Raw genomic sequence first — 18,943 nt, forward strand, 5'->3', positions numbered from 1 at the left:
GAGTTCTCAATACCACAGAAACTCATTCGGATGACTAAAGTCTGTATGGAGGGTGGAATATCAAACGAACGTGTAAATAATAAACTGTATGACAGCTTCGAAATCAACAGTGGACTCAAACAGGGTGATGCGTTATCTCCACTACTTTTTAACCTTGTATTAGAGAAATAAGGTGAGGTCGGCCGAAATAAAAACAGAACTGCTATCGGTTCAAGGTCCCAAGTTATTACTAGCATACGCAGATGACATTTATCTCGTTGGAGACTCCATCCTATCCACAAAATCCATTTTCAACAAGGTGGAAAGAGCAACAAGCGAAGTAGGACTGAGGATTAATAAAGAGAAGACGAAATAAATGTGTATAAATAGAACGAAACGAAGAGACAGGATAGGACAAAATGTGACTGTCAACACCGTTAATTTCGAAAGAGTAAACGTTTTAAGTATCTAGAGGCCGTAATCACAGCTGACAATGATGTAACTGAAGAAATAAAATACAGAATCCAATCAGCAAATCGCTGTCTATTTGCACTGAATAAGCTTATAAAATCAAAAAATCTTACAAGAAGTTCCAAGATCAAAATCTATAAATCCATTGTCAGGCCTGTACTTATGGTTGCGAAACGTGGACCATGACCAAATCAAACGAAGAAAAGCTCAGACGTTTTGAACGAAAAATACTTAGAAAAATTTTCGGACCTCACCACGACATTAACACAAACCAACCTCGAATTTAAAGAACTCTACAATGACACCGATATTGCCCAAGAAATTAAATCACAGCGTCTAAGATGGGCAGGCCACGTGCACAGACTTCATAACGAGAGACTTGTAAGACTGGTATGGGAGGAGATTCCTACAGGCAAAAGATCACTCGGACGTCCCAGAATGCGATGGAGAGATAACATCCAAGCAGATCTCCGAAAAATGAACATCCCATTTGACCCTAGGTTGATGGAAGACCGAACACATTGGAAGAAAGTTGTACAGTCAGCCAGGACCTGCCCAGGGTTGTAGCGTTACGTGATGATGATCCACTTGCTTAACTTATATAACAGTCAAAGTTTCACCCTTTGCTTTAACTTAGAGTGGTTTAACTTATTTCTAGGGTTGCACTGATGAAGGTCTGATATGACCGAAAACGTTCTGTGATGATTTTAACTAATCCATATGGATAATTAAAAAAAATTAATATACAATTCACAATGGAAGTTTGTTACTTAAATAGTAAGTTTAAAACATATATTTACCTCCTCCATTTCTATAACACAGGTATGGAAATCTCCATATATTTCCAAGTCCGATAGCATAACCAAGAATAGATAATATAAATTCTGTTTTATTGCTCCATTGTCCTCTGGCCTTGACTTTTTCACTTACACTTTCATGGTGATTATTTTCTGCTGAATTAGATAAACTCTTTTCTTCTTTTGCGTCATTCATGATTTAATACATTTGCCTGGAAACAAAGTGATTTTATAAATAACCCAAAATAGTCCTGTCGCCAGGGGGTACAACGACCTCGTTTATTCAGATGGACTTACCCAAGTTTTTTTATGTATTTTGATCCGTATAACACGAATTTTTTGGATAACAGGTGATCCGGATGTCGATAAGATTGTTATAAACAAAGAACTCGAGGAATTATATAACAGAAACTTCTCGCAAAACAAAACATTTTTTTGTATTTTTTGGATCATTCTAAGCAAAAAATGTTTCTACAAGTTTTTTCGTAGGATGCATAGTTTTCGAGATAACCGCGGTTAAACTTTCAAAAAATCAAAAAATTGCAATTTTTGAACCCGAATGACTTTTGATTAAAAAATAAAGTATTTAAGTTAATTTGAAAGTCAAATTATATCGGTTTTGCATTGCTAAAAATTTATGTTTTTATTGTTAGACAAAGCTATAAACACATAGTGTTTCCCGTGCCTAATACATGCGTTTTAACGCATGCTACATAGAAATTATTGTCTCGCTTGCACTTGTAGCTACTCAACCTACTCATTCGATTTTAAATGAGAAATCATTGAAGATATCACTCACGCACTAGGTGTTTATAACTTTGTTTAACAATAAAATAATAAATTTTTAGCAATGCAAATAATCAAAACTCATATAATTTGACTTGAACTTTCAAATTCGGTAAGCAGAATTGCTATTTTATTTTTTAATCAAAAGTTATTCGGGTTCAAAAATTGCAATTTTTCGATTTTTTTGTATGTTCAACCGCGTTTATCTCGAAAACTATGCATCCTACGAAAAAACTTGTCAGAACATTTTTTGCTTAGAATGGCCCAAAAAATACAAAAATATGTTTTGTTTTGGGAGAAATTGCTGTTATGTAATTCCTCAAGTTCTTTGTCTATAAAAATCTTATCGACATCCGGATCAACTGTTACCCAAAAAATTCGTGTTCTACGGGTCAGAATACATAAAAAAATTGGGTAAGTCCATCTGAATAAAGGAGGCCGTTGTACCCCCCTGGCGACAGGACTAAAAAGTCTAACGAAATAGTATTTAATTTTTTATAAAAATGCGTAGAGTGGTACGATTTTTCGAACATGGAAAGTTGATAGCAAATATCAAGTGAGACAATGCCATGAGTATATTTATTTATATTCACACTTCATTTATACAGGGTGTAACAAAAATGCAGGTCATAAATTAAACCGCATATCCTAGGACCAAACATAGTTTAATTAAGCCTAACTTACCTTAGTCTACCTCTTAACTTACCTAGTCAAAAGTTACAGCCCTTTGAAGTTACAAAATTAAAATCAATTTTTGTCAACATATCGAAAACTATTACAGATTTTTTATTGAAACTGGAGATGTGGCATTCTTATGGCAGGAGTATGTTAAAAAAAGTACCAGTCAAATTTGTACAACCCTTAAAAATTTTATGGGGTTTTGTTCCCATAAACCAGCGGTTCTCTTTTTTAGTCGCGGCACCCTTGTAGGACTAAAAATATTTCGAGGCACACCAACCCTTGAAGCGATTTGGGAAAGGACAAAAAATGAAAAAAATATAATTCTGAGGCTCATTTCATTTCAATATAAATTTTATTTCAGATCAATAAAATGCAGTACATTTGATATTCAAGTATCCTTACTTAATGTGATGAATCAAGCTGCTTCGATGATGTTTTCATTATTATATAATTATGGGAATCTTTGTAAGTTTGACTCCCAAATACCTTGGTGCTTGAAGTTTTCTTCTGTATTTGTTTTTAATGTAAGCACATGCGGAGAAAGGAGACTCACAGAGATAAGTCGATGTGAAACACACAAGTTTTTTCACTGCAACCTTGCCAACAACATTATTTTCTGAATATACCTGCTTCCAGAACTCCTCTTGGCTTCCTTCACGGTATTTGAGTTTTAAACTGCTATATCTTCGCTTATCTCAAGTATATTTTGAAAAACTTAATTTATCATTCCCACAGGTTTATTTTTTGGGTCACACGACAACGGGTCCATCATCCAGCTATATAAGTCATCTGAGTCAATGTCAGGAAAATAGTTTACAATACTTTCTTCCAAACCTTGCAAATGAGCAATAACAATTTCAAAGAAGAGTTGAGACTTCTGAGCTTCACCGATGAGGCATAAGGATGCTGAACTAGCTATATGGAGATGGTGGTCCAACTCTGAATCAAATATAAACAAAACCTGCCTTGATCTTTTTTATCAATTTCAAAGAAGTTCGTTTGAGGATTGATTTTATTTGTTATAAAAAATTCCTGTAATCGAGAGAAATTCGTGAGGTTCCTCTTTTCAATATATGCTTTGAAAAATGTAACTTTTTTACGCAAGACTTTAATTTGATCTAATTGTGCTCTTCCTTTACCTTGAAGCGAAGTGGTGGTTTTATTTATTATTTCGAAGATGTCTGAAAGGTATCCAATTTTAGCAGCCAATTTACATCTTTTAATTCTTGGATGAAAGACCCGTAAATGTGATAATCAGTGGATCTTTTAGTTCAAATAGTCTCCCTGAAATCGTTCCCCTCGATAGCCACCGGACCTCTGTGTGGAGCAAAAGATTAAAATGATCCATGCCGACCATACCCATATCTTCAGCGGTGAGCTTTATAAGGAGTGCTTGAAGCGGACGGCTCTTCACGTGGTTAATTATTTTAACATAACCATCCAATACGTCTTTAAAATCTTGCGGCATCTTTTTAGTTGCCAAAGAATGGCTATGCAAAACACAATGACTGCCAGAGGCATTTTCTGGCACTACCTTTATTCTAGACACCGCCTGTCCAAATTTACCAACCATTTCAGCCGCTCCATCACTGCAAATATCCACACATTTACTCCACTCTATATTATTTTTCTTATATACTCGTGGATATCCTTGAAAATTTCTTCACCACTGGCATAACTTTTAAGCTCTTCACACATACGGAGTTCTTCTTCTATTTTCATCCCGAATGGAAACCTCACAAACACAAGCAAGTCCAGCAGCGTCGGTACTTTCATCACGCTGTAAACTGAAGAATTCACAAGTTATTAATCTATTTATAAGCTCTCTCTCTCTACAAGTGAATGAAACAGTGTGAATTCTCTTGCTTATATTGCTGTTTGACATTTACACATTATCAATCTTCTTGGTCATATCTGGACCTAACAAGCATTGTATGACATCCTTCACGCAATGTTTAATCAGTTCCTCGGAAATGGTATGGGGTTTTCCAGCTTTTGCAATGTGCAAAAGCAGTCGCGTCGGTCGAATTCTGCTGTTTGTGTCTCGGTCGCCATCGAGAATACACTAGTACAAATAGTCAGCATGTTTCGATTGGACAGTGGCACAGCGGCCGGTTGTTCGACTTTTCTTAAATATTCCACGTCACCCCTGGCAAATGCTTGAGGCACCCTAGGGTGCCGCGTCACCCACTTTGAGAACCCCTGCCATAAACCCTCACAAACTCTTGTGTACGTTCCAATTACATTATTATTGTGAAAACATTAGTTAAACACAATGTTTTTAGACACTTTTTGCCTCTCAATATTTTATCGATAAGTCAGTTTTTATCGAGCTGTGGCTTCTTTTTTAATATGTTTACATACAAAGTATATGGGGGTTTTGTTCCTTTAAAACCCCAAATGTTTGTGTACGTTCCCATTAAACTATTATTTTGGTACCATTAGTTAAACACAGTATGCATTTCTAAAATTATTTGGCTAGTAGTATTTTTTAGATACGACCTTTTATCGAGATGTAAATTATAAAATAAACTTTACTCCCTGTGTAGCTCACTGGCTAGGAGGGCCTACCTTTGGATCGAAAGGTGCGAATGGTCGTGAGTTCGAATCTCACCAGGTTCAGAAACTTTTCGTTTATTATAAATTAATAAATGAAGATAGATTCTGTCCTTGTGGGATCGGTACTCACCGGAGGGACCGCAGACGTTCGGATACAATTAGTGTCTCTTTGTAAAGACAATGACGTCGACTTTGCAAAGTAACATGACACTTACTCAACACACACACACTACACATGACACTAGGTACCTAACTGTAAAAATTTACCGTACCTACCATGCCAATGACCATTAGTTGTCGAGGCAATACCTAAATAAAAAAAAATAAAATAAATTTTCAGATAATTAACAGATCTCTCTAATAGTACTTCACCATATACAAATATTTGGTAGATTCGACAAATATTCCGAATATCTCGATAAACACTGGCTTATCGAAAAAGTACTAACAGGAAAAAAGTTTTAAAAATATTGTGTTTAACTAATGGTACCACAATAATAATATAATTGGAACGTACACAAAAGTTTGGGGGGATTAAGGGAACAAAACCCCCATAAAATTTTTATGAGGTGCACAATTTTAACTAAATTTTTTTTAAAGATTCTCCTACTCTAAGAATGCCACTTGTCAATTTTCGATAAAAAATCTCTAATAGTTTTCGATATATTGAAAAAAATCAATTTTGATTTTATAACTTCAAAGGGCTGTAACTTTCTTTATATGCACATTTGTACTAACGTAAGTGGGGTTCAATCGAACTATTTTTGGTCCTAGAATATGTGATTTAATTTATGACCTGCGTTTTTGTTACACCCTGTATATCGTATAAAGTTTTTCTATATTGGTACTAAAAAGAAAATAGATAATTGAAACTCTTAACAACTTTCTCTTTTTTATTAACCCCACAAACTATCTACCACAACAAAAATAATAGGACTGACAATTTGTTGACATATAGGGGGGCATTCAGTGATGCGCTCCTTTCTTAAACTTAGTCTACAATATTGACTACACCTGACAGAAACTTAATACCACCTCAAACCATATACAATATACCTCTATAGCTCACTGTTCCGACACTGCAGCACTGGGAAAGTCATTCTTCGGGCCTTCAATAGACGCGTCCTGTTCTTTCATTGCTATACCAGTACATTCTACTCTTATCAGAGAATAAAACTCTGCTCAATTGGCAAAGGTCCCAATTGACGTGTTCTCGAGCAAACTTAAGTCGAGATTGTTTCTGATGTACGTTCAATTTGAGCCCTGTTTTAGCTCATCTGGGAGTCAAATTGGCAGCCTTAAGTCTTCTCCTAACTGTCAACTGAGTGACAGTGACACCAGACACCACATTCATTCCTCAATGATTGTTGAAGTTCAACTCGTGTCGCGCGCCGTTTCCGCAAGGCATTCGGGACAATTATTCGATGATCCTTCCCTGTTATTACACGTCGCCGACCCGAACCTGGTCGTCAGTTGTAGCTATCGGTCTCCTGGTATCGACGCTAAGCTCTTCAGACTGCAGACTGCGTTATAAGTAGGCGACGGGGCGACCGCTCTCGTAATAATGCAAATATCTGGGCAACCTTCACTGGTGAAATATCCATTTGTAAAATACAGTAAAACATGTGTTAACGGCCACCTGCCAACATCGCCCACCTTTCCTAACGGCCAGTTTAAAAATTTCCCAAACCAATTATATGTAGACTTCAAAAACTGGCAATAGCGGCCACCTTTCTCTATCGGCCAATAGTTCTTTCATTTTTAGTGGCCGTTACTGACAGGCTTTACTGTACTCACTTATTCCACTTCGAAGTTTACACACACGTCCACGTTTGAAAAGCGAACTGAGACCATCACCGGTAAATTTAGAGAGTGTAGAAAATCTACATTGCGTAGAACATGCCCGTTACAATGTTTCTTGCAATTCCTATGCTAAACAGCAGTAGGCAAGTTTTACAACACGTGGCCAATTTGCATAAAATAATTATTTTTTGGGAGCTCTATAATAGGGTGGGCTGAAAAAAAGTTTTTGGATATAAGAATTCTAATAGCGCGGAAAAGTGGAGCATAGGCACGCTTATAACGGGAAAAATAATAAAAAAATTCCTGATTATATTCTTCAGATCGCGCATAAGGGTTAAACTTTAGAAAAAAATCAAAAATCTGTTGATTTCATAACATACCATCATATATTTAGACAAACATTGCAGCTCTTCGCTCATTTCAGCAATAGCCATTTGCTGAAATGACCCAGAACTCACCAGCGCGGAGGTGGCTGCAAATCGAGTTCCACCCACACCCTACCCAACCATCCAACCAATTTGGGCGTGGGGCTCTAACTTATGGGATTTGCCTTGAAATTTTGTTTAGTTTCAAACATTGGCATCATAGCCCTAGATTGATGTCCGCACACTTTGCCTGCTGCTTCCTTCACTAGCTTGACGCATCTCTCAATAGCTTGAGTGTGACATGGGTATTTTAAAAACTCAAAGTCTGGTATATTTTCGTCCGTTATGAGAGATGAAATTATCTCTGTTGTCATCTTCTCCATTAAAGGAGGTGGTGTAAGTATACATATATTCCAATCTATCAATTCGATATAGTCCGTAGCATTAAAATTCAGTATGGGAACCTTAAATGTTCTAACAATTTCTGTCGTCATATTCTGATTCTTAGACTTAAGCAACCTCCTGTAACCTAATTGTCGGATGTGTCGTCTCTCATCTGTTACCATCGTCAACAGCATGTTCTCTGGATGACAGAAGTACGCATTTCTAGCGATGACAGGATCGATAATATTTTTAATGATATCTGGAAAATTCCTTGTAGTTTCCACGACTTTAAATATATGTTTGGGCCCGTATTTCACTGAATGATATTGTTTTATATCAAACCATACAGGAGCATATGTCATCATAATATAATCCACTAGTGTCTTTAACTCTCTTGAAGGACTTGTTTGGGAGATGTATAGTCTTAAAACACGGTTAGCACATGTTGACTAACGGGAGTGACTGATTGGCCCAGGATCTTTTACAGCAAGTTCTGGTTCACATTGTTCGGTCTGGATTGCTTTTTCCATGTCCAAAAGGTACAACTGGTCTTTACTCAGATCTTTTTTTGTACTATTGATACTTTCTGATTGGATTGGTAAGTAATCTACAACAGGTTGTTTCTCACAAGCACGCAGCTGTTTTCCCATGATTCCAGAAAATGATGTAGGTCCCGCTGTTTGACCATCCAAGTATACAAACAAGTGTCTGAAGGGCAATTCATTGAAGTGTAGTAAACAAATAAACCACTGCACTGGACGCTTAAGCTCGACTTCAATGGAATGTATGACGCCACTTTAGTCCATGTGGTGAGACCGCTCCCGTCTGAAAAAATTTCTGATTCGGTTTCTTAGTGGATTCCTATTTAAAAATGTCCCCCTTAAACAAATCTGAAGGGTGCCGGGCGGAAGTTTTGGGCAGAAATTGTTTAAACAATTTTTTTAAACAAATACAAAAGATAACGTTTTTTTGCTCTGGGTCATATATTTTTAAGTTTTTTCGGTCGATATAAAAAAAAAGGTATCTGTAATTTTTCTTAAAAATTGATAGTTTTCGAGTTATAGGCGATTTAAAATCTGAAAAATGCGAAAATACGCATTTTCGAGACTTAAAAACTCATATTCAAATTAGTATTTTTGATGTTGCAAGATACGTAAATGAAGACTAAACATTCAGCTTCAAGATTCTGAAGAGTGATCGTGTCTAACCTTAATTTATACCGTTGTTTTTTAAATGTTAAATATGCGTGTTTATCCGATTTTTTTGCCGGTGCGGCGCGCTCTATTTCAAAAATCTCCTATTTTCCTCCGAAAAATATTTTTTCTAGATTCTTTGGGATATTCTAAATAAAACAAGTGTCTTGGCATTTTCCTCAAAAGTTAATAGTTTTAAAGTTATGAGCAATTTAAAATCCGAAAAATGCCAAAAAACGCATTTTTGGATTTTAAATCGTTTATAACTTTAAAACTGTTAACTTTTGAGAAAAATGTCAAGAAACTTATTTTATTTAGAATGTCCCAAAGAATCTTGAAAAAATGTTTTTCGGAGGAAAATTTAAGATTTTTGAAATAGAACGCGCCGCACCGGCAAAAAAATCGGATGGACATGCATATTTACCAATTAAAAAACAACGGTTTAAATTAAGGTTAGATACAATCACTCTTCAGAACCTTGAGACTGAATGTTTAAACTTCAATTTAAGTATCTGGCAACCTCAAAAATACTAAGTTAAATATGAGTTTTTAACCTTTAACTGGTCCGGTACTGTAGCAGTAGCGTAACTGGTCCGGCGTCGTCTGCGAAACTACTGTTTTCAAGAAAGCCAAACAACACTCAAAAATAATTTTTTTATATAAATAAATGTTACAAACATACCTTGATATGTTTATATAAAAGTGAACGTATTAGATTTGGGCGTTACTTGGGTTAAGAAAAAAATATTAAAATAAAACTGAAATCCGCACAAATATTTGTGAAAAAGTACATAGTTTAGTAAAGTAAATAAAAAAAATATAAAAACAACATGAAAAACAAAATGTATTGCTAGGGTAGATGTTCAAACTGCACACTAAACAAAAAACTAGGTAAAATAAAAATCGATCAAAAATGTTTGTTTCCAGCATCAGTCAAACTTTACCTATTTTATATGCAATTTTTACATAGGTAGTGGTTTTGTACATCCCAAACAAACAGGCTTTTTGCAACGCAAGCACAGGTATTTTGTCATCCTGCGCTTTCTACAAGGTCATAAACTGCAACTCTTGCGTTTTTCTAAAATAAGAACATCCTCTTGTTCTTCTTGAACTCCAAGTATGAACACAAAAAAGTGACACCAACGGTCCGGCGTCGTCTGAGAAACTACTCTCAACCTAACTGTTGCGATAACTTTTTAGGAACTGAGAGAAACTTGTCTCAAGTACTTGTCAAGCTCAAATAGTTTAAGGATTCGATAGAAAGACTTGCCTGTGAGCGGTGCCAATTTCCAACAAAAAATAATCAAAGTTATTGAATCGTCTGTCAGACGACGCCGGACCAGTTAAGGGTTAAGCCTCGAAAATGCGTATTTTCGCATTTTTCAGATTTTAAATCGCCTATAACTCGAAAACTATCAATTTTTAAGAAAATTTACAAGATACCTTTCTTGTTTAGAATGACCCTCACAACTTAAAAATATATGCTGCGGAGCAAAAAAACGTGATCTTTTGTATTTGTTTAAAAAAAATTTTTAAACAATTTTTGCCCAAAAATTTCGCCCGGCACCCTTCAGATTTGTTAAAAGGGGACATTTTTGAATAGGAGTCCACAAAGAAACCGAATCAGAAATTTTTCCAGACGGGAGCGGTCTCACCACATGGACTACTTTTCCAACCGGTATTTATAACCGAGCCATCACATCCGATTGCTTCTACTGAAGTTATATCAAAATCATTATCATTTAAATTTTTTTAAATAGCTTTGGCTATTTCAACTCCTGTACCGTCATTTGGCGTTAAGTGGCCAATGAACTGGCTACCTGGTTCACTAATTATTGAAATGTGTTCCTCTTTTAAAGTTCTTCGATACATTTTGTTTCCTACCTTTTCTTGCACAATAGTTTCATCTTTTCTACCATCAAAGTAAATTCCATTTAGCAGTCTTGACTGATTTGCTTCTTCTTTCACAGTTTGGCGAGCTTTCTGCTTTTCTCTTCTTATCTTATTTTTGTCGATAACTTTGGACATGTTCAAATCTGATACAATCCCTAGATCATTTAGAACACCAGAAGCTATAGCAGCAAGCAAGCAAGCATAGTGATTTAACCCAGCCTGAGAGACTTGCTCACCCCTAGAGAATGACATTCGGGTGATACAATTCATTGGGGCGAGGAGGATTAACTCCCGTAAGCAGGAATCACTCCACCCCGCTTCAATGCTCCAGACCATCCACTTACCCCCCGATAGCACTCTGATGCGCTGTAGGGGCTCTCAATCAGCAAAGTGCTTATCATATGGGAGTCTTGGGTACACTGACTCCCATATGAAATCCTACCCCGATCAATGCAGGCCAGCGTGAGGCGCTCTATTCCCGCTATCTCTAGTGACTTATCTTCGATCTGTTTTGCTTGCTCGGGCGCCGAGTCCCCGCTCTGGGCTATGTCCAGTTCGGCGACTCGGCGCTCGAGGATGTGGGCCCCTCATGCCCGTTTTTTGGGTTTTGTTACTAATATTTTTTTGTGGCTTTCGCCTATTGTTAATATTTTATTGATTTGTTTAGTGGCTGAAGCCGTTTTGAAGTTTTTTGTATATTTTTTTTGAGGGATGTCTGAAAATTATAAAAATCAACATTAATAAATATAATGAGATGCCAAAGGTGAGCAAGTTGTCTTCTTTTGATAGAGCTACGATTATCTAGCCTTTATTATATATTTACTAATATTTGTTGTTTGGGTCTCCTATGTTTCCATCTATGGTACACATCATACCTTAATATCTCTTGCAAGATTCGGTTTGGGTGGTCTTCTAGCTCAGCAAATTTTGTTCTGGCTTTTTCTTCCATAATATCCAGTACTCTTATTTGTTTTGGGTCTCTAAATAAGAACCGTTCGGCGACGTATCTGGGCACGTTTGCAGCTTCTCTGAGGCAGTTGTTGTGTGCCGCTTGTATCTTATTTTTGTTACTTTGACTTATGTGACCCCATGCAAGAGATGCGTATGTAATTATTGGCAGTATAATGCTATTTATCAGTCTTAATTTTGTTTTCATAGCTAATTTGCTTCTTCTTCCTGTGAGTCCTCTTATTGCCGATCTGGCCGCTGCTGTTTTCTGGACTGTTGCGTTGACATGTGATATGAATGTAAGACCTTGGTCCATTGTGACTCCTAAATATTTAACTTCGTTTTGCCATTCGATAGGTCTGTCTTGCAATGTTAGCTGTTCTTCTGGGTTATCTCTTCTCTTTTTGAAGATAACCGCTTGGGTCTTATCTGGATTTATTGCTATTTTCCATTGGATACTCCATTCTTCTATTGTATCCAATGCCGTCTGTAGATTTCTTACAGCTATATCTAGGTTCATGTGTTTTGCAGCAATTGCAGTGTCGTCTGCATAAAGGCTGATTAATGTTCCGGGTGTTCTTGGAACATCTGCTGTATATATGCTATACAGAAGGGGTGATAAAACTGCCCCCTGTGGTACTCCAGCTTCCGGCATTTCGTGTTCTGATAGAACTGGTCCTATCCGGACCCTGAACTTCCGGTCGCTTAGGTACGAGGAGATGAGTTTCGTCATGGCCCCGCTGTATCCATAATCTCTCATTTTGTATGTCAGTCCTTCATGCCACACTCTATCAAAGGCTTTGCTTACATCCAGAAAGGCTGCTCCCGTCTATTGTTGGTCATTGAATCCAGCTACTATATATTCGGTAAGTCTTAATATTTGAAGTTCGCTAGAATGTTGAGCTCTGAATCCAAACTGTGATTCTGGGATTATGCCTAGCCTGTCTGTCTCTGATTGGAGCCTGGTTTGGATGACCCGCTCCACTATCTGACTGACTGCTGGAAGTAAGCTAATCGGCCTGTAATTTTGAGGAAATATGTGGTTCTTTCCTGGCTTGGGTATCATAATTACATGGGCTTCCTTCCATCGATTTGGGAAGAGCCTGTATCTTAGTATTGCGTTTGTTATATTTGTCAAATACACAACTGCTTTCGAGGGAAGATACTTCAGAGCTCTGTTAGTGATTTCGTCTGGACTAGGTGCTTTCTTTGGTGAACTTTTTCGAATCAGTTCACTTATTTCTCTTGGTGATGTGGGATTTATTATTTCTTCTTGTTCTTCGGGCGTTTCTAGTTCTGTTTCTTCGACTTCTTCGATAAATGTTGGCAGCATTGCGCCACTCAGTTCTTTCGGTAATCCAAATAACGGGCAAAGATGAGATTGTCTTGTAACATATACTTTGCTGACCCGCCATTGTAATATTACACAAAATAGATCTGTATTATAATACCTGTAAGATCTGTGGTTAACGCACACAGACACGTACAAGCACGATCAGTCGATCAGTCTTATAACAATCACTAGCACAGTACACAACTAACTGACCTGCAGCGCAGTAGCCGACATACTGGCACACCAAGGTCCAGACACAATGCAATGGCGTGCAGGCTATTTATACCCATAGTTGTGTGATCTAAAGAATATAACCATGAATATTTTATGTATTTTTCTGGTTATTGGCGTACCATTCCCCAACTTTTCCACGCTATTAAAATTTGATTAACAATATTTGAATATTTTTTACAGATTTTTGAACAAATGTTTTTTTTACTTTTTCTAAAACTCTGAGCCCTTTGCGCGATCTGATGAATATAATCAGGAATTTTTTTATTATTTTTTCCGTTATTAGCGTGCCTATGCGCGACTTTTCCGCGCTATTAGAATTATTATATCCAAAAACTTTTTTTTTTTCAGCCCACCCTACTCTATAACCGAACATGTTTTGCATTAGTTGTTTTAATTCTAAGTTACACAACATAAAATTACTACGCATAAATTGCAATTAATTGAGTGAGTCGATATTTTTGCTCGCAAGCGTAGATGTGCGGAATAACAGGCATGGCCAAATTTTAATCGAGAGATGATAGCAATATCGTATGTTGAAAAATCTATGTTTTTATGACAAGAATCTGTCGAGATTTCCAGATATAAAAGAGTCTAATTTTTCGGACGGTTTAGACAGTAGTGATTCCATTGAAGTTTCAAGTTATCATATAGCCTGAGCCTGACTTTACTTTTATGGTTAAGCATTCTTGAAGTATCATTTTATGCTTCCTCTCCACTGAAAATGATGTATATTGCTAACTGATCTACCTTTTTCATTATATTCAAGACTAATATGAGCTTCTATCCACGTAAATATTATACTAAACTACATAGTTGTTGGATTAGATAAGATATTGTCTAGAAAATTATACTTGAAAATTTTTACCTAGTTTTTCAGTCGCGTCGTTAGATTTTATCTCACAAAAGTCAATTCTACTCATATTTAGTTACAATGTCCGGTAGAAATGATCCGGTTATGAGTAGAAAGCTATGTTGCCAAATGTTTCATCAAGTTATAACGGAAAAAGATAAAATGTTAGATTTTTTCTAACAGCGCGATCGATCCCGTGTTAAGATCATTGTGTCTATACTACAATAGTAAGCTCCTTAAATGTCAAGGAATCAAGCATTTAAGTACTGATTTTTTGAATGGCAGAGCTAAATATCGAATTCAAATAAAGCTTATGTTTGATAACTTCGCTCAAATATTTTAAAAATGCACGATTGAAGAGCCATATGTCGATATGATAGGTACCTCTCAATTCTAAAATTTATCAACGTTATAGGTTTTATTAAATTTTCGTTGCATACTTTTTATAAATAACCCGGCTTCCATGGCGAAGTTTAATTTTGTATTTTCCCATGAGACTGTCAATAAGTATACTCCGCCCATGCGTCTGTTGTATTATTCCAGTAGGTGCGGACAAAATATCTTGATTTTCTTAATTTCTTTTAGGTCAAACATTTCTACTTCCCACATAGGTAACTTTCCAGGAAAATTAGATATAACACTTTTGTTACCCTCATAATCTAATATTACACAACGTTCTCGAGTTACAAAATATGTGAATGTAATAAAGTAGTGTGTATCGAATATGTACTAGCACTGTTTTAATTTAATTTTGTCAGTACGTTATCCTTGTTTTCCGGTTAGTTTCATGTGATACATTTACTCCAGTGAAATAAGCAAAAAAATACTCTCTTCGGAACTTGAAAAATCCAGGTATACGAAAACTTTTTTTTATAAACCTATAGGTATAAAAAAATCGACCCCTTTCCTGTCAAGAATTTGGAGTCGTTGTTTAATTATTAACAATTTAGTGCAAAAGCTCGATGTTTTCGATTTTTTGCACCCAGTTAAAAAGCTAAATATTTGACATAAAATTACAAAATTTGAGTTTTTTGGAACATTAAAAAAGCTTCAAAATAGCGATTTTTTAAAGTTAAAAAATTCATCTGTTGCTTTGCAAACAGAAGTAGAACTTTGGTATTCCACCCTAAATTTTGTATTGGGGTACTTAACAAACCCTCAAAATTTCATAAAGTCCATCAATTAATTCAAGACTTTTTTCGCAATAAGATTAGTCAAAAAATAATGTAGATACGGTTATTCTACGCATACCAAATGAAAGTTTATGAGTACTGAGCAGTGGCGTAACAAACTCTGTCGCCCCCTACCTCCCCTACCCCCCTACCCCGCAGAATTGGCAATGGGGTCCTTCTTAAAAAATTACTAAATGCGACTTGTGTAGCAAAAACTTATATGCTTTATAGCTCAGTAAATGAACGTGAAATACGGTGATACCTTGTAATTTTCAGTGTTTCCACCGAAGTGATCAAATCAATACTTTTCGAGTTATAAGTCTATCGACCCAGTAAAAGCATAGTTGTAGCTCACGAAAAATTATCCTTATTCGTCAAATTGCAAATCGAATATTTCAAAGTGACATAATAAAAAAAATTAAGCACTTTTCGGGAAAAACTTATTAAAAGGTTTTTAAAGTGTTTAAAAAAGCTTTATTCTTATTTTTTATAAAAGTTTCTAGCATCACAACTAAGCGAGTTACGCCCATATAAAAATTTACTTCATCCCTTTTTTGGTAAAAAAAAATTAGTGAATAACTCCCCCTATTTAGCACCCCAAATGAAACTAATCTTTACCGCTTTGCAAATTACTTAACTTTTTTATATGACCTGTAAGTTTTATCGGTTCCAAGTTCTTATTTTTGAAAGGGTTCTAGTTGAAAGGACTTGAAGTCACTAATCCCGAGTGTATGCAAATTTTGAACAGCCAAATCTTAACCAATTTTTGTCTTACAGAAAAACAAAATACAATCAAAATATTTATAAAAGGAAAACCTACATTTCTTTACTCTTTGAGATTTTTCGTATCACTAATATTTTTTAAGTTATTTTAAAAAATATAAAAGCTTTTTTTACTATAAAACCAACTTTAAAAAAAACTTGGAACCGGTCAACATGCAGATCATAATAAACAATACATTATATAAAGTAAATGGTAAAGCGCTAACGATTAATTTTATTTGGGATGCTAAATAGGGGGAGATTTTCACGATTATTTTTTCAAAAAAAAGGGGATATTTTATTTTGAGCGTAACTTGCTTAGTTTGGATGCTAGAAACTTTTATTAAAATGAAATAAAGCTTTTTTTTAAACCTATAAAAAAGTTTTAATTAGTTTTTCCCGAAGAGTGCTAAATTTTTTATTATTTCACGTTGAAATATTTGAGTTGGAATTAAACGAATAAGAAGAATTTTTCATGAACTACAACTTTGCTTTTACTGTGTCGATAGATTTAATGAATATACCATTTTTTTAAAAGCTACATTTTTCCAAAAAATATTTTTTGGTAATTTTTCGATAATATTTAATGCGATAAAGTACTTATTTTTTTAGTGATTTACAAACAACGTGGTCTTTTGTTGAAAAATAAACAATTTCATTCGCAAATAACTCTAACAATATTGACTTAGATAAAGAAACTCTATAGAACAAAAGTTGCTTATAATTAGCCAATTTATCCATTTCCTCACTTATTTTAATTGTACGTTTTTCTCCCCCGACAAGGGGCGACTTTCACCCACCAAGTAAAAGCAACCAACGGCACAAGTACAACTTTGAAGTGGAGGGTAATTAGAACCTAAATCCAAATTGTCAAACAAATCCTTCGTGACGCTGATCATTACACTTCAAAACGGTTATTAGTCAAAGCTGTGGGTGAAAAATAGGTCGATTTCAGGATAGAATTCAGGAATTTTTGAAACCTATCAGGTGTTGTAAAGGACGATGCCTGGAATAACTTATACTAAAATGTTACCAAAAATTTTGTGCGTTTTTTTATTTATGACGAATTTCATTTGTTAAATTTGCAATTTTTAAAGATTTTTAATTTTGCAGCTTAGGATATTCATTTTAGAGAAAAACTTTTAAATTGAAAATTGTAGTAAATTTAAACCTACAACTTGAGCCATGGCAGGTTTAATTTTGTTTATACGTTATTGCCAAAGAGCCTGCGAAAGGTCCAAAAGGGCCGTTTTTTGCAATTGCCTTATTTGTTGTAAAAATAACTCTTATTTATTATTTAACACTTTAAAATGAAGATCTTTCAATACTAAACATAAAAAAAGTTTGTAGTGCCCGATTAGTGAACTTGTTGCTTAGATATTATAATTTGTTTATCCCAAGAGGTCAAATGTCCAAGGCTATAACTTTTTGAAAAAAAATCGTACAGAGTTAATCCAAGATCCACTCTCCTTCTAAGGACTTATATTTTTATATTCTGATGTAAATAAGTGCGTATATCATTTTTCAACCTCTTATTTCGGGTTTGAAAATAAGGGGGCAAATTTCGTTATAAACATTTAGAACTAAAGCAGCCCCTGTACATCCTATGAGTTTCTAACTTGCACGTTACTATTTCTGAAGACAAAATAAATATTCAAAACCAAATAAAAATTTTCTACGACCAACTGAAGCCGAGATAATTGTTTTTGTTTCTTAAATCGTAGTGACTTTATTTATAACAGTTAAAAAATTATTTCACCGTCATTGACTAAAGAAAGACTTATATTATCTTAAAATAAAAATTATTTTAACCTAAAATTAGACTTAATTATTAAAAATGATTTTTAAAGCGGGGTGGAGATTTATTTTTCGTTATGACTGTGATTTATTGTGTCGGTTGCCCTTAGCAACGGCTAGCAACTTATAATACATTGAATCACGGTTTTTGCTTTAAATTTTAAAGCACCGCCTGGATTGACATGAAATTTGGCACACACATATATATATAATAGATAACATGTTAAGGAATAAAAATGATATTGGGCCTCTGTGTGCTTTTGTCCTGGAGTTTCACCCCTTATAAGGGGTGAAAAAATATATGTTCAAAATAAGTTTGGAAGTGGATAAAACGTCTAATTCTAAGCACCTTTTGTTCTATAGCATTTTTTCACCAAGTGTATACCTTTCGAGTTATTTTCGAGTAAATAATTTCATTTTTCAACAACGAAAAGACACGTTTTTAGGCGGTTTTTGACAAATAACTCAAAAAGTAAGTATTTTATTGAAAAAAGAGTTTTAACAAAAATATAGCAAATTGAAAATTTATGATGTATGCATGAAAATGATGTATACATGAAATTTCTAGACCCAGTAGAAACAAAGTTCTAGCTAATGAAAAATAGGTTCATATCCGTCAAATTTCAAAGTGAATTATTTCAACGCGAAATAACGAAAAAATCATGCACTTTTTGGAGAAAAATCAGTACAACTTTTTTAAAGTGTTTAAAAAATATGTATAATTGTTCTTAAAAAAAGTCTATAGCATCAAAATTAAGCAAGTTACGCTGAATATAAAGTTGATCTATTTTTCTTTTGGTCAAAAATCTCGGGAAAGTCGCCCCCTAATTATCATCAAAAATGAAATTATTCCATTTTACTTCAATGTTGTTTTACTCTTGTATGTGTCGTTTATGTCTGTAAGTTTCATCGGTTCAAAGTGCTTATTTTTGAAGG

At 35.0% G+C, this 18,943-nt stretch overlaps 1 protein-coding gene across 3 annotated transcripts in view; it reads right to left on the reverse strand.

Moving 5' to 3' along the window:
- Positions 1-18,943, reverse strand: part of LOC114337564 (sodium- and chloride-dependent glycine transporter 1) — a 175,052-nt gene that overhangs the window by 132,764 nt on the left and 23,345 nt on the right. For all 3 annotated transcript variants that reach the window (XM_050659899.1, XM_050659897.1, XM_050659898.1), the window contains exon 2: positions 1,251-1,459. In XM_050659899.1, the coding sequence (XP_050515856.1) occupies positions 1,251-1,443 (193 nt within the window). In that variant the 5' untranslated portion in view covers positions 1,444-1,459. The remainder of the gene's footprint in view (positions 1-1,250; positions 1,460-18,943) is intronic.

This window comes from Diabrotica virgifera, chromosome 8, assembly GCF_917563875.1.
Source record: "Diabrotica virgifera virgifera chromosome 8, PGI_DIABVI_V3a".
Classification (NCBI taxonomy): Eukaryota; Metazoa; Arthropoda; class Insecta; order Coleoptera; family Chrysomelidae; genus Diabrotica; species Diabrotica virgifera.